The 26,032-nt window shown below is 43.6% G+C and overlaps 1 protein-coding gene across 1 annotated transcript in view; it reads right to left on the bottom strand.

Moving 5' to 3' along the window:
- Nucleotides 1–374: 374 nt before the first annotated feature.
- OTOG (otogelin) overlaps nucleotides 375–26,032 on the bottom strand; it is a 706,015-nt gene continuing 680,357 nt past the window's right edge. Inside the window, 1 exon segment of the mRNA XM_030202446.1 lies at nucleotides 375–801. Within this exon segment, the coding sequence (XP_030058306.1) occupies nucleotides 601–801 (201 nt within the window). The 3' untranslated portion in view covers nucleotides 375–600.

Below are 26,032 nucleotides of genomic sequence, written 5' to 3'. Positions count from 1 at the left end.
CACCGACCCAACATAAAAACCTGAGCACCTGCAACACAACAAAACCAAAAATAGTAATGGACATACCCTAACTCCCCTCTTCCTCCCTAAGTTCCCAAATTTACCTACCTTACATGAACCTATTTTACTACAATAACACCTGTATTTGTTATTCCGGAACTGACGAACGCCACTACGGTCCTATGTAAGCCACATTGAGCCTGCAAATAGGTGGGAAAATGTGGGATACAAATGTAACAAACAAACAAATAAATAAATAAATACATTTATGACCATTTAAATCGCGTTGACTATTGACCCCTCAGAAATGATTGTTCTTGAACACTGACAGTGGGATTGTTCATCTTGTTTTAGAATATCGCTGTTGAAGTTGGCACAGTGTACAAGGCAAACAATTCTTTAACAATTTGAACAAAGTAAGAAAAACTGTATTATAAACAACTATTTAAAATAATTATTTTATTTCTGATATATAGTTCATTGTTATTCTTTGATGCTTAATTACTTTTTCTAAGGATGAAATGCACAATATTTCTGTCTTAGCTCCAGTATAATTTCTTTTCATAGCTGCTTGAATATATTTTTTCCCTTGTTGTTCTGCTAAGACCATTGGCAAGAACAGTCTGTGGGCTCTTGAATGAAGTAATTAACCCATGTTGAATTACCGCTGCAGTAAAGTTGCACAATGCGTCTCTGAAGTCCAAGTTCTCTGCAGCATTTACAAAATCTGGCATAGGTGTTGATGTTATAATTATAAATACTAGCAGAAGGGCATTTTCCGTCACAGGAAACAATGTTTATCTAAAGACAGCAAAAATAAAAGAAAGAAATTAACAAATTCTTAATAAATTATGGCGTAAATAATGCATCTAAATATAGAATTTGAATTCAGATTTCAAATGCCACATAAGTTAATTCTTTAAGGTTTTGCAGTTTACACACAGTAACTATAAAATTTAAGCCACAGTGGCTGTAAAAGCTCTGCAGTAACCAATGAGGGTAGTCTTAACCCTTGAAGGAAGATAATTCTTATGTACACTAATGTGGAACAGTTGTCATTTACCCCCAAATTCCGTAAAAAGAATTAAACATTGCGTGCACAAATTTGGGTGTGCATCCAATTTGTGAACCAAATTTAATTGAATAATGAACCAATTAATGCTGATAATTGAGATCTTAAGCAATTATTGGTGCTAATTGGATTTAATTAAAATTTAGTCTCATAAATTTAGTCTTAGGATTCATGCAAATCCAAAAAGGGGGCAAGGCCATGGGTGGGCCATAGGCAGATCAGGGATGTTCCTTTAATTTATTCACATTGTTATAGAATACAGGGGATCTGCGCCTAATTTAGGTGTGGGGATTTATAAATGGTGCCTAACTTTAAATGCCATTTATAGAATAATACTTAGAGCAATTTTTTGGCACCAACTTTTTAGGTGCATTTATAGAATTCAGTCCTTAGAGGGGAAGTTACTAAGTTGTGGTAAATATGTCATTTTACCACAGATTAGTTTATTGGGGGAGTCACTAACCTGTGGTAATTCAGTACTGCAGGTTGGTGACTCCTGAGGTAAAGGAATAAAGCAGCATGCAATCAAACTCAGTACTACCACTAGGGGTCAGCCTTCCACATACAGTAAAGGCAATTGAACCCATTGCCAGAAGGGACAGGAGTGAATACAGATTACTCCTGCCTCAAACCCATTAGATATCAGGGATTAAGAGTGTAGGTGAGGGGGAGGGGTGCTAAGGGAGGATGGGGGTGCTTTGGGTAGGAGGATGTCATCGGGGGGGTCTTCATGGTGAGGGGGCAGTACTCTTTTGATATGTTTTAAAGTGCACTTATTTGCTACGCATTTGCAAGATCACCATTTAATAATCCACTCTGCTTGTCAATTTTGTAATTTCACCAAGTACATAAGTGTTGCCATACTGGGACAGACCAAAGGTCCATCAAGACCAGTATCCTGTTTCCAACTGTGACCAATCCAGGTCACAAGTACCTGGCAAGATCCCATAACAGTACCATACATTTTATGCTGCTTATCCCAGAAATAAGCAGTGGATTTTCCCAAGTCCATTTTAATAATGGCTTATGGACTTTTCTTTTAGGAAGCTATCCAAACCTTTTTTAAACCCCGCTAACTGCTTTTACTACATTCTCTGGCAATGAATTCCAGAGTTTCATAACATGTTAAGTGAAGAAATATTTTCTCCGATTCGTTTTAAATTTACTACTTTGTAGCTTCATTGCATGCCCCCTAGTCCTAGTATTTTTGGAAAGCGTAAACAAGCGATTCACGTCTACCTGTGCCAATCCACTCAGTATTTTATATATCTATATCATATCTCCCCTCAGCCGTCTTTTCTCCAAGCTGAAGAGCCTAAGCATTTCAGCCTTTTCTCATAGGGAAGTCATCCCATCCCCTTTATCATTTTTATCTCTGTACCTTTTCTAATTCCACTATATCTTTTTTGAGATGCGGTGACCAGAATTGCACATAGTATTCAAGGTGCGGTCGCACCATGGAGCGATACAAAGATATTATAACATCCTCATTTTTATTTTCCATTCCTTTCCTAATAATACTTAACATTCTGTTTGCTTTCTTTGCTGCCGCAGCACACTGAGCAGAGGGTTTCAAAGTATCATCATCCTTTCCTGGTCGGTGACTCCTAACCTTGCGTCATGTAGCTATAGTTCAGATTGCTCCTTCCCACATGCATCACTTTGCACTTGGTCACATTAAACATCATCTGCCATTTGGTTGTCCAGTCTCTCAGTCTCATAAGATCATCTTGCAATTTTTCATAATCCTCTCACGATTTAACAACTTTGAATAACTTTGTGTCATCGGCAAATTTAATTACCTCACTAGTTATTCCCATATCTAGATCATTTATAAGTACAGTGCACTCCAATTAAGTGCACGTCGGATAAGCACATGCTCTGTTTAACTGCATGCCGTACTTCGGTCCCGTTTTTGGCACCATCAGTTTCTATGGGGACAAAGTTCGGTTTAGCGCACCACTGATAAGTGCAAGATTCACTTATATGCAGTGCTTATTTTGTACCGGTACGCATCGGTACGGTGTACCGTCACCTTTTTTTTGCCCCCCCCCCCCCCCCCCGGCGACCCTCCCGGCGAGTCCTGCACTTATTATTTTTTTAAAAGACTCAGAGGCGCGAACGATGCAGGCAGCGATTGAAAGAGGCTGTCTGCGTCGGAGCTTCCCTCTGCGAGTCCCACCTACGTTGTTACAACTTCCTGTTTCTGCATAGGCGGGACTCGCAGAGGGAAGCTCCGATGCAGACAGCCTCTTTCAATCGCTGCCTGCATCGTTCACGCTGCTGAGTCCGAGAATTGCTGGACATGGGAGAGGGGAAGATAGGGAACAGAGAATTGCTGGACATCGCTGGGAGGGGAAGGAACAGAGAATTGCTGGTCATTGCTGGGAGGGGAGGGCAGGGAATGGAGAATTGCTGGACATCGCTGGGAAGGGAAGGAACAGAGAAGTGCTGGACATTGCTGGGAGGGGAGGGGAGGGGAGGGCAGGGAACAGAGAATTGCTGGACATGGCTGGGAGGGGAGGGCACGGAACGGAGAATTGCTGGACATGGCTGGGAGGGGAGGGAACAGAGAATTGCTGGATTGCTGGGAGGGGAGGGCAGGGAATGGAGAATTGCTGGACATCGCTGGGAGGGGAGGGAACAGAGAATTGCTGGACATTGCTGGGAGGGGGGCAGGGAACGGAGAATTGCTGGACATCACTGGGAGGGGAGGGCAGGGAACAGAGAACTGCTGGACTGCTGGGAGAGAAGGGAACAGAGAATTGCTGGACATTGCTGGGAGGGGAGAGCAGGGAACAGAGAATTGCTGGGCATGGGAGGGCAGGGCAGGGAAGGGAAGAGAGAATTACTGGACATGGGAGGGGAGGGCAGGGAAGAGAAGAGAGAACTGCTGGACATGGATGGGAGGTGAGGGCACAGATGAGAGAAATCGCTGGACGTGGATGGGAGGGGAGGGCACAGATGAGAGAATCGCTGGACGTGGATGGGAGAGAGGGCAGGGATGAGAGAATTGCTGGACATGGATGGGAGGGGAGGGCAGGGAAGAGAGAATCGCTGGATATGGATGGCAGGAGGCAGAGAAGAATCGCTGGACATGGATGGCAGGGGAGGATGGGACAGAGGAGAATCACTGGACATGGATGGGAGGGCAGGGAAGAGAGGAGAAATGCTAGAAATAGATGGAGAGGGAGAGCAGGAGATAGAGGAGAATTGCTGGACTTGGATGGATGGAGGGGTTGGCGGGGAGAGAGGAGAAATGCTGGACTTGGATGGAGGAGAGGGGAGAGAGAATTATTGCTTTATATGGATACAGGGGAGGGAAGAGAGAGGAGAAGTGCTGGACATGGATGGAGGGGAGGAGAGAGGAGAAGTGCTGGACATGGATGGAGGGAAGGAAAGAAAAAAGGAGAAGATGCACATGGATGGAGATAAGGGAAAGGGAAGAGGAGAAAAACTGCACATGGATGGAGAAAATAGGCAAAAACTGGATCCACGTTATACCTCCGTCAATTCCACGGAGGAGGACCCAGCTTTTACTTATGGATGCAGGGCAAGAAATAAAGAAGAAAGGAGGAAAGTAAAGAAATAAATGGAAAGGAAGCCCTGGAGATGGAGTTAAGAGAACAGATAGAGAGCAGCAGAATCAGAGACTGGGACCAATATGAATAGAAAAACAAAGTTACCAGACAACAAAGGTAGAAAAAATCATTTTATTTTCATTTTAGTGTTTGAAATATGTCCAATTTGAGAATTTACATCTGCTGTGTTATTTTGCACTGGGTATACTGGAGCTGTAAGAGCTTACAGAAATTATTTATAATGAAAAAAATCATGTTATTTTTTTCTTCTATACTAGTATAATATTTTCAATGATGTCTGTTTATATGCACCATGGCTGGTATAAGGGGTGTGGCTATCATAGGGGTGGAGCCATATGTGGTGGCTCCACCCATAATGAGTACCGGCACCTTTTTTTCTACAAAAAAAGCACTGCTTATATGCATGGTTCAAGACAGCTCCTCTGCAGGAAAGACTCCGCATAAGCGCGCGCATGGAATTTGGAAGCCGATTGGCGCATGACAACCAACGAGATTTCAACTTTACTGCTTCTTTAAATGCCACAGGCAGAATAAGCAAAAGAATGTTGTTAGGGCGTACACCGGGGTTGTCGTCATGGCGGAACTGTACCACCTCTTTAACTGCCCCAGGCAGATAAGGGGAAAGAATGTTGTTGGAGCATGCACCGGGGTCGTCGTCGCGGCGGCGGCAGAACTGTAAGACTTTAACACTGGCTGAACGAATAGAAGTTCTTAAAAAATTAGAAAACAAAGTCAAGCATCTATTGCTAAAGAATATGGTGTCAATCCCAGTCAAATTTCACGTGTCTTGAAGCAGAAAGACCAGCTTCTGGAAGACTGGTAAACAACACAAATCCACAAACGAAAACAGGTGGGAAAAGCTGAGGAGGTAGAAGATCCTCTTCTTCGGTGGTTTTCTCGAGTCAGGAGCAGACAGTTTCCTGTCAGTGGTCCACTGGTTATGGAGAAAGCTAACCAGGTAGCAGAAAGTCTTGGACTGACTGAATTCAAAGCCACTGTTGGATGGTTGGAAAGATGGAAGGAGAGGAACAGAATAAAATTCAAGAAGCAGCAAGGTGAGAAACAAGACACTGATGACTTTGGTGCTGAAAATTGGGTTGTTTCAGTTCTTTCTACCATCTTGAACGAGTTTGCACCTCGTGACGAAAATGGTCTCTACTGGCGAGCAATTCCTGATGGAACACTTGCATTCAAACATGCTGAAACTACTGGAGGTAAAACATCGAAGGACCGACTGACAATCCTCCTTTGCTGCAATATGGATGGGAGTGAGAAGTTGGAACCCCTCGTCATTGGAAAGAGCAAACAGCCCCGTTGCTTCAAGAAAATTAAGCGACTTCCTGTGTCATATGAGGCTAACGCAAATTCACGGATGACTGGGGAAATTTGGAAGCGGTGACTAAAGAAGTTAGACACTAGAATGTGGGCACAAAAGCATCAGATTTTGCTGCTTTGTGATAATTGTGCTGCACACAGGGATGATGTCAGGCTGTCTAACGTCAAGGTGGTCTTCCTGCCACCAAACACTACCTCTCTGATCCAACCTATGGATCAGTGCATAATAGCCAATTTCAAACAACATTATCGGGCTCTTGTGCTACGGCGTCTGATGAGCGTTATGAAAGACCAGACTGCCAAGGATAAACATGCTGTTGAACTGGCTCGTAATCTATCACTGTTGGATTCCCTACATATGCAGAAAGAAGTCTGGATTCATGTTACACAGGCAACCATTGTGAACTGCTACAAGCGGGCAAGCTTTGTTAAGGATGTGGAGAGGGACGAAACAGATGCAGGTGTTGCAAACGCGTCAGATGAACAGGTTATTGACATCCCAGCTGGTGTTACTGAAGAGGAGTTCCATCGCTATGTAGCTGTTGATTACAATGTACAAACAGCTGAAGACAGCACTGATGTCAAGATATGCGCCTACACGCAGGCAACAACAGCTGATGATGGAACAGATGAAGAAATGAGCAGCGAGGCACATGCTGACGAAATTCAACAACCTCCTCCTGTCACTTTTGCAAGAGCGCTGGAGAGTCTCAACTCTGTGCAGGCCTATCTGGAGGCCACTGGATGTCAGTGCTATGACAGTTTTTACCATCTGGCAGACGTAGTCTATGGAACTCACAGACCCAAGAGTGTACAGAGGACAATAACTGATTACTTCAAGCCAGCCTAATGTCAGTTAACTGAGACTGTATACTGTACGTATAATAATAAACAGTACTGCACATATATTTATCAGATGTCAAGCTTCTTTGGGTCACAACGGTTAAGTGCACGTTCTGGTTAACTGCATGCATTTCTTTGGTACCAGACCCTTGTACTTAAGTGGATTGCACTGTATATTAAAAAGCAGCGGTCTCAACACAGACCCCTGCGGAACCCCACTATCTACCCTTCTCCATTGAGAATATTGACCATTTAACCCTACTCTCTGTTTTCTATCTTTTAACCAGTTTTTAATCCACAATTGAACACTACCTGTCCCATGACTTTCCAATTTCCTCTGTAGTCTTTCATGAGGTACATTGTCAAATGCCTTTTGAAAATTCAGATACACAATATCGACTGGCTCACCTTTATTCACGTTCGTTCATCCCTTCAAAGAAATGCAGTAGATTGGTAAGGCAAGATTTCCCTTCACTAAATCCATGTTGGCTTCTTCTCATTAATCCATGCTTTTGAAAATGCTCTGTAATTATAATAGTCTCTATCATTTTGCCTGACACTGACGTCAGGCTCACCAGTCTGTAATTTCTCGGATCACCTCTGGAACCCATTTTAATAATCGGTGTTACATTGGCCACCCTCAAATCTTCTGATACCATTCTTGATTTTAAAAATAAATTACATATTACCATCAATAGTTCTGCAAGCTCATTTTTCAATTCTATCAATACTCTGGGATGAATACCATCCAGTCCAGGTGATTTGCTACTCTTCAATTTGTTAAATTGCCCCATTATATCTTTCAGGTTTACAGAGATTTGATTCAGTTTCTCTGACTCGTCAGCACTGAATACCATTTCTGGCACTGGTATCTCTCCCACATCTTCCTCAGTGAAGACCAAAGCAAAGAATTCATTTAATCTCTCCACTATGACCTTGTCTTCCCTGAGTGCACCTTTTATCCCTCAGTCATCTAGTGGTCCAACCAATTCTTTTGGCAACTTCTTGCTTTTAATATACCTAAAAAAGTTTTTACTATGTGTTTTTGCCTCCAACACAATCTTCTTTTCAAAGTCTCTCTTTGCCTTCCTTATCAGCACTTTGCTTGTCATTCTTTTCGTAGTTTCATATTCCATGTTCTGAAGGATTTTCTTTTAGCTCTAATAGCTTCCTTCACCTCACTTTTTAACCATGCCTGCTGTCGTTTGGTCTTCCTTCCTCCTTTTTAATAGATGGAATATATTTGGCCTGGGCTTCTGGATGGTAATTTTGAACAGCATCTATATCTGATGTAAATTTTTGACCCTCACAGCTGCTCCTCTAAGTTTATTGTCACCATTCTTCTCATTTTTTCATAGTCTCCTTTTTGAAAGTTAAATGCTAACGTATTGGATTTCCTGTGTGTAATTACTCCAGAGCTTAAATCAAATCTGATCATGTTATGATCACTGTTATCAAGAGGCCCCAGCACCATTACCTCCTGCACCAGATCATGCACTCCACTAAAGACTAGGTCTAGAATTGTTCCTCTTCTTGTTGGCTCCTGAACCAGCTGTTCCATAAAGCAGCCCTTGATTTCATCAAGGAATTTCACCTCTCTAGCATGCACTGATGTTACATTTATCCAGTCAATATCGGGTAATTGAAATCACCCATTATTATCGTGTTCCCCAGTTTGTTAGTGTAGTGGAAGTGAATTTTAAAGATTGTTTTTCAAATCTGCCTTGACTGACAAGTGCACTCGGGGCCTGTTTTTTTAATTAGAAGTAATTCTGTTTAAAAATGATTGTTTAACTTTGATTGTGTGAAAATAAGTTGGAATGTAGAAGATAAGACACAGCTCTAATTAATTTGGTATGTGAAGGGAGAGGTGGAGCCTGTTTCGACTGGCCACCTGGACTGAGAAACATGTGACTACATTCCCACAGTATGGCTTGTTTACCAAAACAGAGAAATTCTCAAGCATTCTGTCATTTTCCTTAGCTCTGAACATGAGTTCTAAGCATAATGAAAAAGGGGAGCCTTTTACAGTGAAGCTGGAAGCTCATCTATGGGTGGACACATTGCATAGAACCAGACTCCTGGTCAAACTCCGGCTTCACTGAAAAAGGGGCTTCTCTAAGCTGATGTAAAAAGCTTGGCTGATGTAAGGACCAGTGAGGGACATATGTATATTATAGTGTATTATTGCTTCTTTTCCTAGTCTAGAAACTCCTAGCATTGCTTGGATGTAGGGACCAGTGATGTAATGATTGTTTATAGGTATTGTTTCTTTTCAGTTATAATCATTGCGTATATAGCTTAATCATTGTATATATCTTAACCATTGTATATTTTAGAACCTCTAATAAAAGTCTTATTTACCTAATATGAAACCAAGAGAATCCACAGTAATTACTGAGTAGTCTGTGTCAGTGAAGCAGGCTGTAAAACCAGGGCAGAACAGTTAGCCTCCCTAATTTCTGATGTTTTCTACATCTGTCTGTTTATCCTGGCCAAGTGGATGGTAGTACACTCCTATCACTAAGTACATAAGTACATAAGTATTGCCATACTGGGAAAGACCAAAGGTCCATCGAGCCCAGCATCCTGTTTCCAACAGTGGCCAATCCAGGTCCAAATACCCGGCAAGATCCCAAAAACGTACAAAACATTTTATACTGCTTATCCCTTTTACACATGGAATTTTAATCCATAGGAATTTCAAGATGTGTTTCATGTCCTGTAGAATTTTTAGTCTATTCGGTTCAAGGCCTTCCTTAACATACAATGCTACCCCTCCACCAATTCGATCAACCCTATTACTGTGATATAATTTGTATCCTGGTATGACAGTGTCACACTGGTTATCCTCCTTCCACCTAGTCCCAGTAATGCCTATTATATCTATTTTTTCATTTAGAATAGTATATTCTAACTCTCCCATTTTATTTCTTAGGCTTCTGGCATTTGCATATAGACATTTCAGACTGTGTTTGTTGTTCCTATTTACATCTTGCTCAGCAGTTGACAGTGATAATGTGCAATCTTGAAAATCTGTCTACTTTTTATTTAAAGACACCTGGAGGGGCATAATCGAACAGGGGCGCCCATCTATAAGGACGGCATCGCGAAAGGCATTATCGAAACAAGATGGGCGTCCATCTTTTGTTTCGATAATACGGTCGGGGACGGCCAAGTATCAACATTTGGGTGGACCTTAGAGATGGTTAACCTAAATGTTGAGATCGCCGACCTTAGTGATGGGCGACCTCGGTTTTCGGTGATAATGGAAACCAAAGACGTCTATCTCAAAAACGGCCAAATCCAAGCCCTTTGGTCATGGGAGGAGCCAGCATTTGTAGGCAACTGGTCCCCCTCAAATGCCAGGACACCAACTGGGCACCCTAGGGGGCACTGCAGTGGACTTCACAAATTACTCCCAGGTGCATAGCTCTCTTACCTTGGGTGCTCAGCCCCCCAAACCCAACTACCCACAACTGTATACCACTACCACAGCTCTTACGGGTGAAGGAGGGGCACCTAGATGTGGGTATAGTGGGTTTCTGGTGGGTTTTGGAGGGCTCACATTCACCACTACAAGTGTAACAGGTGGAGGGGGGGATGGGCCTGGGTCCACCTGCCTGAAGTGCACTGCAGTACCCACTAAAACTGCTCCAGGGACCTGTATACTGCTGCGATGGACCTGAGTATGGCATTTGAGGCTGGCAAAAAAGTATTTTTAAACTTGTTTGTTATCGTGCAAGGGGGTTAGTGACCACTGGGGAAGTAAGGGGAGGTCATCCCTGATTCCCTCCGGTGGTCATCTAGTCAGTTCAGGCACCTTTTTAAGTCTTGGTCGCAAGAAAAAATGGACCAAGTTGGCCAAGTGCTCGTCAGGGACGCCCTTCTTTTTTCCATTATCGGCTGAGGACGGCCATCTCTTAATCACGCCCCAGTCCCGCATTCGCTACCCTGCCAACACGCCCCCGTGAGGCCATCCCTGCGACGGAAAGCAGTTGTGAACGGCCAAAATCAGCTTTCGATTATGCTGATTTGGCTGGCCTTGCGAGAAGGACGCCCATCTCCCGATTTGTGTCGAAAGATGAGCGCCCTTCTCTTTCGAAAATAAACGTGCTGGTCTACTATGCTCTCTACTGCAACCTTGCCATCAGGATGCCCTATCTTCCCTGTTTTGGTGATTTCTTTGAAAGACACCTTATTCTGAACCATGCGCTTTTGAGGAACTGTCAGCCTTACCCCAGTTTCTAGTTTAAAAGTTTTCTATCTCCTTTTTAAATGCCGATGCCAGCAGCCTGGTCCCACCCTGGATAAGGTAGAGCCCATCCTTTTGGAATAGGCTCCCCCTTCCCTAGAATGTTGCCTGGTTCCTAACAAATCTAAAACCCTCCTCCCTGCACTATTCTCTCACCCACACATTGAGACTCCGGAGCTCTGTCTGTCTCTTGGGCCCTGCACGTGGAATGGGGAGCATTTCTAAAAATGCTACCCTGGAGCAACTGGATTTTAGCTTTCTAACCTAGGAGCCTAAATTTGGTTTCCAGAGCCTTCCTCCCACATTTTCCTATATCATTGGTACCTACATGTACCAAGACAGCTGACTTTCAATCGCTGCCTGCATCGTTCACGCTGCTGAGTCCGAGAATTGCTGGACATGGGAGAGGGGAAGATAGGGAACAGAGAATTGCTGGACATCGCTGGGAGGGGAAGGAACAGAGAATTGCTGGTCATTGCTGGGAGGGGAGGGCAGGGAATGGAGAATTGCTGGACATCGCTGGGAAGGGAAGGAACAGAGAAGTGCTGGACATTGCTGGGAGGGGAGGGGAGGGGAGGGCAGGGAACAGAGAATTGCTGGACATGGCTGGGAGGGGAGGGCACGGAACGGAGAATTGCTGGACATGGCTGGGAGGGGAGGGAACAGAGAATTGCTGGACATTGCTGGGAGGGGGGCAGGGAACGGAGAATTGCTGGACATCACTGGGAGGGGAGGGCAGGGAACAGAGAACTGCTGGACTGCTGGGAGAGAAGGGAACAGAGAATTGCTGGACATTGCTGGGAGGGGAGAGCAGGGAACAGAGAATTGCTGGGCATGGGAGGGCAGGGCAGGGAAGGGAAGAGAGAATTACTGGACATGGGAGGGGAGGGCAGGGAAGAGAAGAGAGAACTGCTGGACATGGATGGGAGGTGAGGGCACAGATGAGAGAAATCGCTGGACGTGGATGGGAGGGGAGGGCACAGATGAGAGAATCGCTGGACGTGGATGGGAGAGAGGGCAGGGATGAGAGAATTGCTGGACATGGATGGGAGGGGAGGGCAGGGAAGAGAGAATCGCTGGATATGGATGGCAGGAGGCAGAGAAGAATCGCTGGACATGGATGGCAGGGGAGGATGGGACAGAGGAGAATCACTGGACATGGATGGGAGGGCAGGGAAGAGAGGAGAAATGCTAGAAATAGATGGAGAGGGAGAGCAGGAGATAGAGGAGAATTGCTGGACTTGGATGGATGGAGGGGTTGGCGGGGAGAGAGGAGAAATGCTGGACTTGGATGGAGGAGAGGGGAGAGAGAATTATTGCTTTATATGGATACAGGGGAGGGAAGAGAGAGGAGAAGTGCTGGACATGGATGGAGGGGAGGAGAGAGGAGAAGTGCTGGACATGGATGGAGGGAAGGAAAGAAAAAAGGAGAAGATGCACATGGATGGAGATAAGGGAAAGGGAAGAGGAGAAAAACTGCACATGGATGGAGAAAATAGGCAAAAACTGGATCCACGTTATACCTCCGTCAATTCCACGGAGGAGGACCCAGCTTTTACTTATGGATGCAGGGCAAGAAATAAAGAAGAAAGGAGGAAAGTAAAGAAATAAATGGAAAGGAAGCCCTGGAGATGGAGTTAAGAGAACAGATAGAGAGCAGCAGAATCAGAGACTGGGACCAATATGAATAGAAAAACAAAGTTACCAGACAACAAAGGTAGAAAAAATCATTTTATTTTCATTTTAGTGTTTGAAATATGTCCAATTTGAGAATTTACATCTGCTGTGTTATTTTGCACTGGGTATACTGGAGCTGTAAGAGCTTACAGAAATTATTTATAATGAAAAAAATCATGTTATTTTTTTCTTCTATACTAGTATAATATTTTCAATGATGTCTGTTTATATGCACCATGGCTGGTATAAGGGGTGTGGCTATCATAGGGGTGGAGCCATATGTGGTGGCTCCACCCATAATGAGTACCGGCACCTTTTTTTCTACAAAAAAAGCACTGCTTATATGCATGGTTCAAGACAGCTCCTCTGCAGGAAAGACTCCGCATAAGCGCGCGCATGGAATTTGGAAGCCGATTGGCGCATGACAACCAACGAGATTTCAACTTTACTGCTTCTTTAAATGCCACAGGCAGAATAAGCAAAAGAATGTTGTTAGGGCGTACACCGGGGTTGTCGTCATGGCGGAACTGTACCACCTCTTTAACTGCCCCAGGCAGATAAGGGGAAAGAATGTTGTTGGAGCATGCACCGGGGTCGTCGTCGCGGCGGCGGCAGAACTGTAAGACTTTAACACTGGCTGAACGAATAGAAGTTCTTAAAAAATTAGAAAACAAAGTCAAGCATCTATTGCTAAAGAATATGGTGTCAATCCCAGTCAAATTTCACGTGTCTTGAAGCAGAAAGACCAGCTTCTGGAAGACTGGTAAACAACACAAATCCACAAACGAAAACAGGTGGGAAAAGCTGAGGAGGTAGAAGATCCTCTTCTTCGGTGGTTTTCTCGAGTCAGGAGCAGACAGTTTCCTGTCAGTGGTCCACTGGTTATGGAGAAAGCTAACCAGGTAGCAGAAAGTCTTGGACTGACTGAATTCAAAGCCACTGTTGGATGGTTGGAAAGATGGAAGGAGAGGAACAGAATAAAATTCAAGAAGCAGCAAGGTGAGAAACAAGACACTGATGACTTTGGTGCTGAAAATTGGGTTGTTTCAGTTCTTTCTACCATCTTGAACGAGTTTGCACCTCGTGACGAAAATGGTCTCTACTGGCGAGCAATTCCTGATGGAACACTTGCATTCAAACATGCTGAAACTACTGGAGGTAAAACATCGAAGGACCGACTGACAATCCTCCCTTTGCTGCAATATGGATGGGAGTGAGAAGTTGGAACCCCTCGTCATTGGAAAGAGCAAACAGCCCCGTTGCTTCAAGAAAATTAAGCGACTTCCTGTGTCATATGAGGCTAACGCAAATTCACGGATGACTGGGGAAATTTGGAAGCGGTGACTAAAGAAGTTAGACACTAGAATGTGGGCACAAAAGCATCAGATTTTGCTGCTTTGTGATAATTGTGCTGCACACAGGGATGATGTCAGGCTGTCTAACGTCAAGGTGGTCTTCCTGCCACCAAACACTACCTCTCTGATCCAACCTATGGATCAGTGCATAATAGCCAATTTTCAAACAACATTATCGGGCTCTTGTGCTACGGCGTCTGATGAGCGTTATGAAAGACCAGACTGCCAAGGATAAACATGCTGTTGAACTGGCTCGTAATCTATCACTGTTGGATTCCCTACATATGCAGAAAGAAGTCTGGATTCATGTTACACAGGCAACCATTGTGAACTGCTACAAGCGGGCAAGCTTTGTTAAGGATGTGGAGAGGGACGAAACAGATGCAGGTGTTGCAAACGCGTCAGATGAACAGGTTATTGACATCCCAGCTGGTGTTACTGAAGAGGAGTTCCATCGCTATGTAGCTGTTGATTACAATGTACAAACAGCTGAAGACAGCACTGATGTCAAGATATGCGCCTACACGCAGGCAACAACAGCTGATGATGGAACAGATGAAGAAATGAGCAGCGAGGCACATGCTGACGAAATTCAACAACCTCCTCCTGTCACTTTTGCAAGAGCGCTGGAGAGTCTCAACTCTGTGCAGGCCTATCTGGAGGCCACTGGATGTCAGTGCTATGACAGTTTTTACCATCTGGCAGACGTAGTCTATGGAACTCACAGACCCAAGAGTGTACAGAGGACAATAACTGATTACTTCAAGCCAGCCTAATGTCAGTTAACTGAGACTGTATACTGTACGTATAATAATAACAGTACTGCACATATATTTATCAGATGTCAAGCTTCTTTGGGTCACAACGGTTAAGTGCACGTTCTGGTTAACTGCATGCATTTCTTTGGTACCAGACCCTTGTACTTAAGTGGATTGCACTGTATATTAAAAAGCAGCGGTCTCAACACAGACCCCTGCGGAACCCCACTATCTACCCTTCTCCATTGAGAATATTGACCATTTAACCCTACTCTCTGTTTTCTATCTTTTAACCAGTTTTTAATCCACAATTGAACACTACCTGTCCCATGACTTTCCAATTTCCTCTGTAGTCTTTCATGAGGTACATTGTCAAATGCCTTTTGAAAATTCAGATACACAATATCGACTGGCTCACCTTTATTCACGTTCGTTCATCCCTTCAAAGAAATGCAGTAGATTGGTAAGGCAAGATTTCCCTTCACTAAATCCATGTTGGCTTCTTCTCATTAATCCATGCTTTTGAAAATGCTCTGTAATTATAATAGTCTCTATCATTTTGCCTGACACTGACGTCAGGCTCACCAGTCTGTAATTTCTCGGATCACCTCTGGAACCCATTTTAATAATCGTGTTACATTGGCCACCCTCAAATCTTCTGATACCATTCTTGATTTTAAAAATAAATTACATATTACCATCAATAGTTCTGCAAGCTCATTTTTCAATTCTATCAATACTCTGGGATGAATACCATCCAGTCCAGGTGATTTGCTACTCTTCAATTTGTTAAATTGCCCCATTATATCTTTCAGGTTTACAGAGATTTGATTCAGTTTCTCTGACTCGTCAGCACTGAATACCATTTCTGGCACTGGTATCTCTCCCACATCTTCCTCAGTGAAGACCAAAGCAAAGAATTCATTTAATCTCTCCACTATGACCTTGTCTTCCCTGAGTGCACCTTTATCCCTCAGTCATCTAGTGGTCCAACCAATTCTTTTGGCAACTTCTTGCTTTTAATATACCTAAAAAAGTTTTTACTATGTGTTTTTGCCTCCAACACAATCTTCTTTTCAAAGTCTCTCTTTGCCTTCCTTATCAGCACTTTGCTTGTCATTCTTTTCGTAGTTTCATATTCCATGTTCTGAAGGATTTTCTTTTAGCTCTAATAGCTTCCTTCACCTCACTTTTTAACCATGCCTGCTGTCGTTTGGTCTTCCTTCCTCCTTTTTTAATAGATGGAATATATTTGGCCTGGGCTTCTGGATGGTAATTTTGAACAGCATCTATATCTGATGTAAATTTTTGACCCTCACAGCTGCTCCTCTAAGTTTATTGTCACCATTCTTCTCATTTTTTCATAGTCTCCTTTTTGAAAGTTAAATGCTAACGTATTGGATTTCCTGTGTGTAATTACTCCAGAGCTTAAATCAATCTGATCATGTTATGATCACTGTTATCAAGAGGCCCCAGCACCATTACCTCCTGCACCAGATCATGCACTCCACTAAAGACTAGGTCTAGAATTGTTCCTCTTCTTGTTGGCTCCTGAACCAGCTGTTCCATAAAGCAGCCCTTGATTTCATCAAGGAATTTCACCTCTCTAGCATGCACTGATGTTACATTTATCCAGTCATATCGGGTAATTGAAATCACCCATTATTATCGTGTTCCCCAGTTTGTTAGTGTAGTGGAAGTGAATTTTAAAGATTGTTTTTTCAAATCTGCCTTGACTGACAAGTGCACTCGGGGCCTGTTTTTTTAATTAGAAGTAATTCTGTTTAAAAATGATTGTTTAACTTTGATTGTGTGAAAATAAGTTGGAATGTAGAAGATAAGACACAGCTCTAATTAATTTGGTATGTGAAGGGAGAGGTGGAGCCTGTTTCGACTGGCCACCCTGGACTGAGAAACATGTGACTACATTCCCACAGTATGGCTTGTTTACCAAAACAGAGAAATTCTCAAGCATTCTGTCATTTTCCTTAGCTCTGAACATGAGTTCTAAGCATAATGAAAAAGGGGAGCCTTTTACAGTGAAGCTGGAAGCTCATCTATGGGTGGACACATTGCATAGAACCAGACTCCTGGTCAAACTCCGGCTTCACTGAAAAAGGGGCTTCTCTAAGCTGATGTAAAAAGCTTGGCTGATGTAAGGACCAGTGAGGGACATATGTATATTATAGTGTATTATTGCTTCTTTTCCTAGTCTAGAAACTCCTAGCATTGCTTGGATGTAGGGACCAGTGATGTAATGATTGTTTATAGGTATTGTTTCTTTTCAGTTATAATCATTGCGTATATAGCTTAATCATTGTATATATCTTAACCATTGTATATTTTAGAACCTCTAATAAAAGTCTTATTTACCTAATATGAAACCAAGAGAATCCACAGTAATTACTGAGTAGTCTGTGTCAGTGAAGCAGGCTGTAAAACCAGGGCAGAACAGTTAGCCTCCCTAATTTCTGATGTTTTCTACATCTGTCTGTTTATCCTGGCCAAGTGGATGGTAGTACACTCCTATCACTAAGTACATAAGTACATAAGTATTGCCATACTGGGAAAGACCAAAGGTCCATCGAGCCCAGCATCCTGTTTCCAACAGTGGCCAATCCAGGTCCAAATACCCGGCAAGATCCCAAAAACGTACAAAACATTTTATACTGCTTATCCCTTTTACACATGGAATTTTAATCCATAGGAATTTCAAGATGTGTTTCATGTCCTGTAGAATTTTTAGTCTATTCGGTTCAAGGCCTTCCTTAACATACAATGCTACCCCTCCACCAATTCGATCAACCCTATTACTGTGATATAATTTGTATCCTGGTATGACAGTGTCACACTGGTTATCCTCCTTCCACCTAGTCCCAGTAATGCCTATTATATCTATTTTTTCATTTAGAATAGTATATTCTAACTCTCCCATTTTATTTCTTAGGCTTCTGGCATTTGCATATAGACATTCAGACTGTGTTTGTTGTTCCTATTTACATCTTGCCTCAGCAGTTGACAGTGATAATGTGCAATCTTGAAAATCTGTCTACTTTTTATTTAAAGACACCTGGAGGGGCATAATCGAACAGGGGCGCCCATCTATAAGGACGGCATCGCGAAAGGCATTATCGAAACAAGATGGCGTCCATCTTTGTTTCGATAATACGGTCGGGGACGGCCAAGTATCAACATTTGGGTGGACCTTAGAGATGGTTAACCTAAATGTTGAGATCGCCGACCTTAGTGATGGGCGACCTCGGTTTTCGGTGATAATGGAAACCAAAGACGTCTATCTCAAAACGGCCAAATCCAAGCCCTTTGGTCATGGGAGGAGCCAGCATTTGTAGCAACTGGTCCCCCTCAAATGCCAGGACACCAACTGGGCACCCTAGGGGGCACTGCAGTGGACTTCACAAATTACTCCCAGGTGCATAGCTCTCTTACCTTGGGTGCTCAGCCCCCCAAACCCAACTACCCACAACTGTATACCACTACCACAGCTCTTACGGGTGAAGGAGGGGCACCTAGATGTGGGTATAGTGGGTTTCTGGTGGGTTTTGGAGGGCTCACATTCACCACTACAAGTGTAACAGGTGGAGGGGGGGATGGGCCTGGGTCCACCTGCCTGAAGTGCACTGCAGTACCCACTAAAACTGCTCCAGGGACCTGTATACTGCTGCGATGGACCTGAGTATGGCATTTGAGGCTGGCAAAAAAGTATTTTTAAACTTGTTTGTTATCGTGCAAGGGGGTTAGTGACCACTGGGGAAGTAAGGGGAGGTCATCCCTGATTCCCTCCGGTGGTCATCTAGTCAGTTCAGGCACCTTTTTAAGTCTTGGTCGCAAGAAAAAATGGACCAAGTTGGCCAAGTGCTCGTCAGGGACGCCCTTCTTTTTTCCATTATCGGCTGAGGACGGCCATCTCTTAATCACGCCCCAGTCCCGCATTCGCTACCCTGCCAACACGCCCCCGTGAGGCCATCCCTGCGACGGAAAGCAGTTGTGAACGGCCAAAATCAGCTTTCGATTATGCTGATTTGGCTGGCCTTGCGAGAAGGACGCCCATCTCCCGATTTGTGTCGAAAGATGAGCGCCCTTCTCTTTCGAAAATAAACGTGCTGGTCTACTATGCTCTCTACTGCAACCTTGCCATCAGGATGCCCTATCTTCCCTGTTTTGGTGATTTCTTTGAAAGACACCTTATTCTGAACCATGCGCTTTTGAGGAACTGTCAGCCTTACCCCAGTTTCTAGTTTAAAAGTTTTCTATCTCCTTTTTAAATGCCGATGCCAGCAGCCTGGTCCCACCCTGGATAAGGTAGAGCCCATCCTTTTGGAATAGGCTCCCCCTTCCCTAGAATGTTGCCTGGTTCCTAACAATCTAAAACCCTCCTCCCTGCACTATTCTCTCACCCACACATTGAGACTCCGGAGCTCTGTCTGTCTCTTGGCCCTGCACGTGGAATGGGGAGCATTTCTAAAAATGCTACCCTGGAGCAACTGGATTTTAGCTTTCTAACCTAGGAGCCTAAATTTGGTTTCCAGAGCCTTCCTCCCACATTTTCCTATATCATTGGTACCTACATGTACCAAGACAGCTGACTTTCAATCGCTGCCTGCATCGTTCACGCTGCTGAGTCCGAGAATTGCTGGACATGGGAGAGGGGAAGATAGGGAACAGAGAATTGCTGGACATCGCTGGGAGGGGAAGGAACAGAGAATTGCTGGTCATTGCTGGGAGGGGAGGGCAGGGAATGGAGAATTGCTGGACATCGCTGGGAAGGGAAGGAACAGAGAAGTGCTGGACATTGCTGGGAGGGGAGGGGAGGGGAGGGCAGGGAACAGAGAATTGCTGGACATGGCTGGGAGGGGAGGGCACGGAACGGAGAATTGCTGGACATGGCTGGGAGGGGAGGGAACAGAGAATTGCTGGACATTGCTGGGAGGGGGGCAGGGAACGGAGAATTGCTGGACATCACTGGGAGGGGAGGGCAGGGAACAGAGAACTGCTGGACTGCTGGGAGAGAAGGGAACAGAGAATTGCTGGACATTGCTGGGAGGGGAGAGCAGGGAACAGAGAATTGCTGGGCATGGGAGGGCAGGGCAGGGAAGGGAAGAGAGAATTACTGGACATGGGAGGGGAGGGCAGGGAAGAGAAGAGAGAACTGCTGGACATGGATGGGAGGTGAGGGCACAGATGAGAGAAATCGCTGGACGTGGATGGGAGGGAGGGCACAGATGAGAGAATCGCTGGACGTGGATGGGAGAGAGGGCAGGGATGAGAGAATTGCTGGACATGGATGGGAGGGGAGGGCAGGGAATAGAGAATCGCTGGATATGGATGGCAGGAGGCAGAGAAGATCGCTGGACATGGATGGCAGGGGAGGATGGGACAGAGGAGAATCACTGGACATGGATGGGAGGGCAGGGAAGAGAGGAGAAATGCTGGAAATAGATGGAGAGGGAGAGCAGGAGATAGAGGAGAATTGCTGGACTTGGATGGATGGAGGGGTTGGCGGGGAGAGAGGAGAAATGCTGGACTTGGATGGAGGAGAGGGGAGAGAGAATTATTGCTTTATATGGATACAGGGGAGGGAAGAGAGAGGAGAAGTGCTGGACATGGATGGAGGGGAGGAGAGAGGAGAAGTGCTGGACATGGATGGAGGGAAGGAAAGAAAAAAGGAGAAGATGCACATGGATGGAGATAAGGGAAGGGAAGAGGAGAAAACTGCACATGGATGGAGAAAATAGGCAAAAACTGGATCCACGTTATACCTCCGTCAATTCCACGAGGAGGACCCAGCTTTTACTTATGGGATGCAGGGCAAGAAATAAAGAAGAAAGGAGGAAAGTAAAGAAATAAATGGAAAGGAAGCCCTGGAGATGGAGTTAAGAGAACAGATAGAGAGCAGCAGAATCAGAGACTGGGACCAATATGAATAGAAAACAAAGTTACCAGACAACAAAGGTAGAAAAAATCATTTTATTTTCATTTTAGTGTTTGAAATATGTCCAATTTGAGAATTTACATCTGCTGTGTTATTTTGCACTGGGTATACTGGAGCTGTAAGAGCTTACAGAAATTATTTATAATGAAAAAAATCATGTTATTTTTTTCTTCTATACTAGTATAATATTTTCAATGATGTCTGTTTATATGCACCATGGCTGGTATAAGGGGTGTGGCTATCATAGGGGTGGAGCCATATGTGGTGGCTCCACCCATAATGAGTACCGGCACCTTTTTTTCTACAAAAAAAGCACTGCTTATATGCATGGTTCAAGACAGCTCCTCTGCAGGAAAGACTCCGCATAAGCGCGCGCATGGAATTTGGAAGCCGATTGGCGCATGACAACCAACGAGATTTCAACTTTACTGCTTCTTTAAATGCCACAGGCAGAATAAGCAAAAGAATGTTGTTAGGGCGTACACCGGGGTTGTCGTCATGGCGGAACTGTACCACCTCTTTAACTGCCCCAGGCAGATAAGGGGAAAGAATGTTGTTGGAGCATGCACCGGGGTCGTCGTCGCGGCGGCGGCAGAACTGTAAGACTTTAACACTGGCTGAACGAATAGAAGTTCTTAAAAAATTAGAAAACAAAGTCAAGCATCTATTGCTAAAGAATATGGTGTCAATCCCAGTCAAATTTCACGTGTCTTGAAGCAGAAAGACCAGCTTCTGGAAGACTGGTAAACAACACAAATCCACAAACGAAAACAGGTGGGAAAAGCTGAGGAGGTAGAAGATCCTCTTCTTCGGTGGTTTTTCTCGAGTCAGGAGCAGACAGTTTCCTGTCAGTGGTCCACTGGTTATGGAGAAAGCTAACCAGGTAGCAGAAAGTCTTGGACTGACTGAATTCAAAGCCACTGTTGGATGGTTGGAAAGATGGAAGGAGAGGAACAGAATAAAATTCAAGAAGCAGCAAGGTGAGAAACAAGACACTGATGACTTTGGTGCTGAAAATTGGGTTTGTTTCAGTTCTTTCTACCATCTTGAACGAGTTTGCACCTCGTGACGAAAATGGTCTCTACTGGCGAGCAATTCCTGATGGAACACTTGCATTCAAACATGCTGAAAACTACTGGAGGTAAAACATCGAAGGACCGACTGACAATCCTCCTTTGCTGCAATATGGATGGGAGTGAGAAGTTGGAACCCCTCGTCATTGGAAAGAGCAAACAGCCCCGTTGCTTCAAGAAAATTAAGCGACTTCCTGTGTCATATGAGGCTAACGCAAATTCACGGATGACTGGGGAAATTTGGAAGCGGTGACTAAAGAAGTTAGACACTAGAATGTGGGCACAAAAGCATCAGATTTTGCTGCTTTGTGATAATTGTGCTGCACACAGGGATGATGTCAGGCTGTCTAACGTCAAGGTGGTCTTCCTGCCACCAAACACTACCTCTCTGATCCAACCTATGGATCAGTGCATAATAGCCAATTTCAAACAACATTATCGGGCTCTTGTGCTACGGCGTCTGATGAGCGTTATGAAAGACCAGACTGCAAGGATAAACATGCTGTTGAACTGGCTCGTAATCTATCACTGTTGGATTCCCTACATATGCAGAAAGAAGTCTGGATTCATGTTACACAGGCAACCATTGTGAACTGCTACAAGCGGGCAAGCTTTGTTAAGGATGTGGAGAGGGACGAAACAGATGCAGGTGTTGCAAACGCGTCAGATGAACAGGTTATTGACATCCCAGCTGGTGTTACTGAAGAGGAGTTCCATCGCTATGTAGCTGTTGATTACAATGTACAAACAGCTGAAGACAGCACTGATGTCAAGATATGCGCCTACACGCAGGCAACAACAGCTGATGATGGAACAGATGAAGAAATGAGCAGCGAGGCACATGCTGACGAAATTCAACAACCTCCTCCTGTCACTTTTGCAAGAGCGCTGGAGAGTCTCAACTCTGTGCAGGCCTATCTGGAGGCCACTGGATGTCAGTGCTATGACAGTTTTTACCATCTGGCAGACGTAGTCTATGGAACTCACAGACCCAAGAGTGTACAGAGGACAATAACTGATTACTTCAAGCCAGCCTAATGTCAGTTAACTGAGACTGTATACTGTACGTATAATAATAAACAGTACTGCACATATATTTATCAGATGTCAAGCTTCTTTGGGTCACAACGGTTAAGTGCACGTTCTGGTTAACTGCATGCATTTCTTTGGTACCAGACCCTTGTACTTAAGTGGATTGCACTGTATATTAAAAAGCAGCGGTCTCAACACAGACCCTGCGGAACCCCACTATCTACCCTTCTCCATTGAGAATATTGACCATTTAACCCTACTCTCTGTTTTCTATCTTTTAACCAGTTTTTAATCCACAATTGAACACTACCTGTCCCATGACTTTCCAATTTCCTCTGTAGTCTTTCATGAGGTACATTGTCAAATGCCTTTTGAAAATTCAGATACACAATATCGACTGGCTCACCTTTATTCACGTTCGTTCATCCCTTCAAAGAAATGCAGTAGATTGGTAAGGCAAGATTTCCCTTCACTAAATCCATGTTGGCTTCTTCTCATTAATCCATGCTTTTGAAAATGCTCTGTAATTATAATAGTCTCTATCATTTTGCCTGACACTGACGTCAGGCTCACCAGTCTGTAATTTCTCGGATCACCTCTGGAACCCATTTTAATAATCGGTGTTACATTGGCCACCCTCAAATCTTCTGATACCATTCTTGATTTTAAAAATAAATTACATATTACCATCAATAGTTCTGCAAGCTCATTTTTCAATTCTATCAATACTCTGGGATGAATACCATCCAGTCCAGGTGATTTGCTACTCTTCAATTTGTTAAATTGCCCCATTATATCTTTCAGGTTTACAGAGATTTGATTCAGTTTCTCTGACTCGTCAGCACTGAATACCATTTCTGGCACTGGTATCTCTCCCACATCTTCCTCAGTGAAGACCAAAGCAAAGAATTCATTTAATCTCTCCACTATGACCTTGTCTTCCCTGAGTGCACCTTTTATCCCTCAGTCATCTAGTGGTCCAACCAATTCTTTTGGCAACTTCTTGCTTTTAATATACCTAAAAAAGTTTTTACTATGTGTTTTTGCCTCCAACACAATCTTCTTTTCAAAGTCTCTCTTTGCCTTCCTTATCAGCACTTTGCTTGTCATTCTTTTCGTAGTTTCATATTCCATGTCTGAAGGATTTTCTTTTAGCTCTAATAGCTTCCTTCACCTCACTTTTTAACCATGCCTGCTGTCGTTTGGTCTTCCTTCCTCCTTTTTAATAGATGGAATATATTTGGCCTGGGCTTCTGGATGGTAATTTTGAACAGCATCTATATCTGATGTAAATTTTTGACCCTCACAGCTGCTCCTCTAAGTTTATTGTCACCATTCTTCTCATTTTTTCATAGTCTCCTTTTTGAAAGTTAAATGCTAACGTATTGGATTTCCTGTGTGTAATTACTCCAGAGCTTAAATCAAATCTGATCATGTTATGATCACTGTTATCAAGAGGCCCCAGCACCATTACCTCCTGCACCAGATCATGCACTCCACTAAAGACTAGGTCTAGAATTGTTCCTCTTCTTGTTGGCTCCTGAACCAGCTGTTCCATAAAGCAGCCCTTGATTTCATCAAGGAATTTCACCTCTCTAGCATGCACTGATGTTACATTTATCCAGTCAATATCGGGTAATTGAAATCACCCATTATTATCGTGTTCCCCAGTTTGTTAGTGTAGTGGAAGTGAATTTTAAAGATTGTTTTTCAAATCTGCCTTGACTGACAAGTGCACTCGGGGCCTGTTTTTTTAATTAGAAGTAATTCTGTTTAAAAATGATTGTTTAACTTTGATTGTGTGAAAATAAGTTGGAATGTAGAAGATAAGACACAGCTCTAATTAATTTGGTATGTGAAGGGAGAGGTGGAGCCTGTTTCGACTGGCCACCTGGACTGAGAAACATGTGACTACATTCCCACAGTATGGCTTGTTTACCAAAACAGAGAAATTCTCAAGCATTCTGTCATTTTCCTTAGCTCTGAACATGAGTTCTAAGCATAATGAAAAAGGGGAGCCTTTTACAGTGAAGCTGGAAGCTCATCTATGGGTGGACACATTGCATAGAACCAGACTCCTGGTCAAACTCCGGCTTCACTGAAAAAGGGGCTTCTCTAAGCTGATGTAAAAAGCTTGGCTGATGTAAGGACCAGTGAGGGACATATGTATATTATAGTGTATTATTGCTTCTTTTCCTAGTCTAGAAACTCCTAGCATTGCTTGGATGTAGGGACCAGTGATGTAATGATTGTTTATAGGTATTGTTTCTTTTCAGTTATAATCATTGCGTATATAGCTTAATCATTGTATATATCTTAACCATTGTATATTTTAGAACCTCTAATAAAAGTCTTATTTACCTAATATGAAACCAAGAGAATCCACAGTAATTACTGAGTAGTCTGTGTCAGTGAAGCAGGCTGTAAAACCAGGGCAGAACAGTTAGCCTCCCTAATTTCTGATGTTTTCTACATCTGTCTGTTTATCCTGGCCAAGTGGATGGTAGTACACTCCTATCACTAAGTACATAAGTACATAAGTATTGCCATACTGGGAAAGACCAAAGGTCCATCGAGCCCAGCATCCTGTTTCCAACAGTGGCCAATCCAGGTCCAAATACCCGGCAAGATCCCAAAAACGTACAAAACATTTTATACTGCTTATCCCTTTTACACATGGAATTTTAATCCATAGGAATTTCAAGATGTGTTTCATGTCCTGTAGAATTTTTAGTCTATTCGGTTCAAGGCCTTCCTTAACATACAATGCTACCCCTCCACCAATTCGATCAACCCTATTACTGTGATATAATTTGTATCCTGGTATGACAGTGTCACACTGGTTATCCTCCTTCCACCTAGTCCCAGTAATGCCTATTATATCTATTTTTTCATTTAGAATAGTATATTCTAACTCTCCCATTTTATTTCTTAGGCTTCTGGCATTTGCATATAGACATTTCAGACTGTGTTTGTTGTTCCTATTTACATCTTGCTCAGCAGTTGACAGTGATAATGTGCAATCTTGAAAATCTGTCTACTTTTTATTTAAAGACACCTGGAGGGGCATAATCGAACAG

This window comes from Microcaecilia unicolor, chromosome 4, assembly GCF_901765095.1.
Source record: "Microcaecilia unicolor chromosome 4, aMicUni1.1, whole genome shotgun sequence".
In the NCBI taxonomy this organism is placed as follows: Eukaryota; Metazoa; Chordata; class Amphibia; order Gymnophiona; family Siphonopidae; genus Microcaecilia; species Microcaecilia unicolor.
This window is presented reverse-complemented; position numbering and strand designations above follow the sequence as displayed.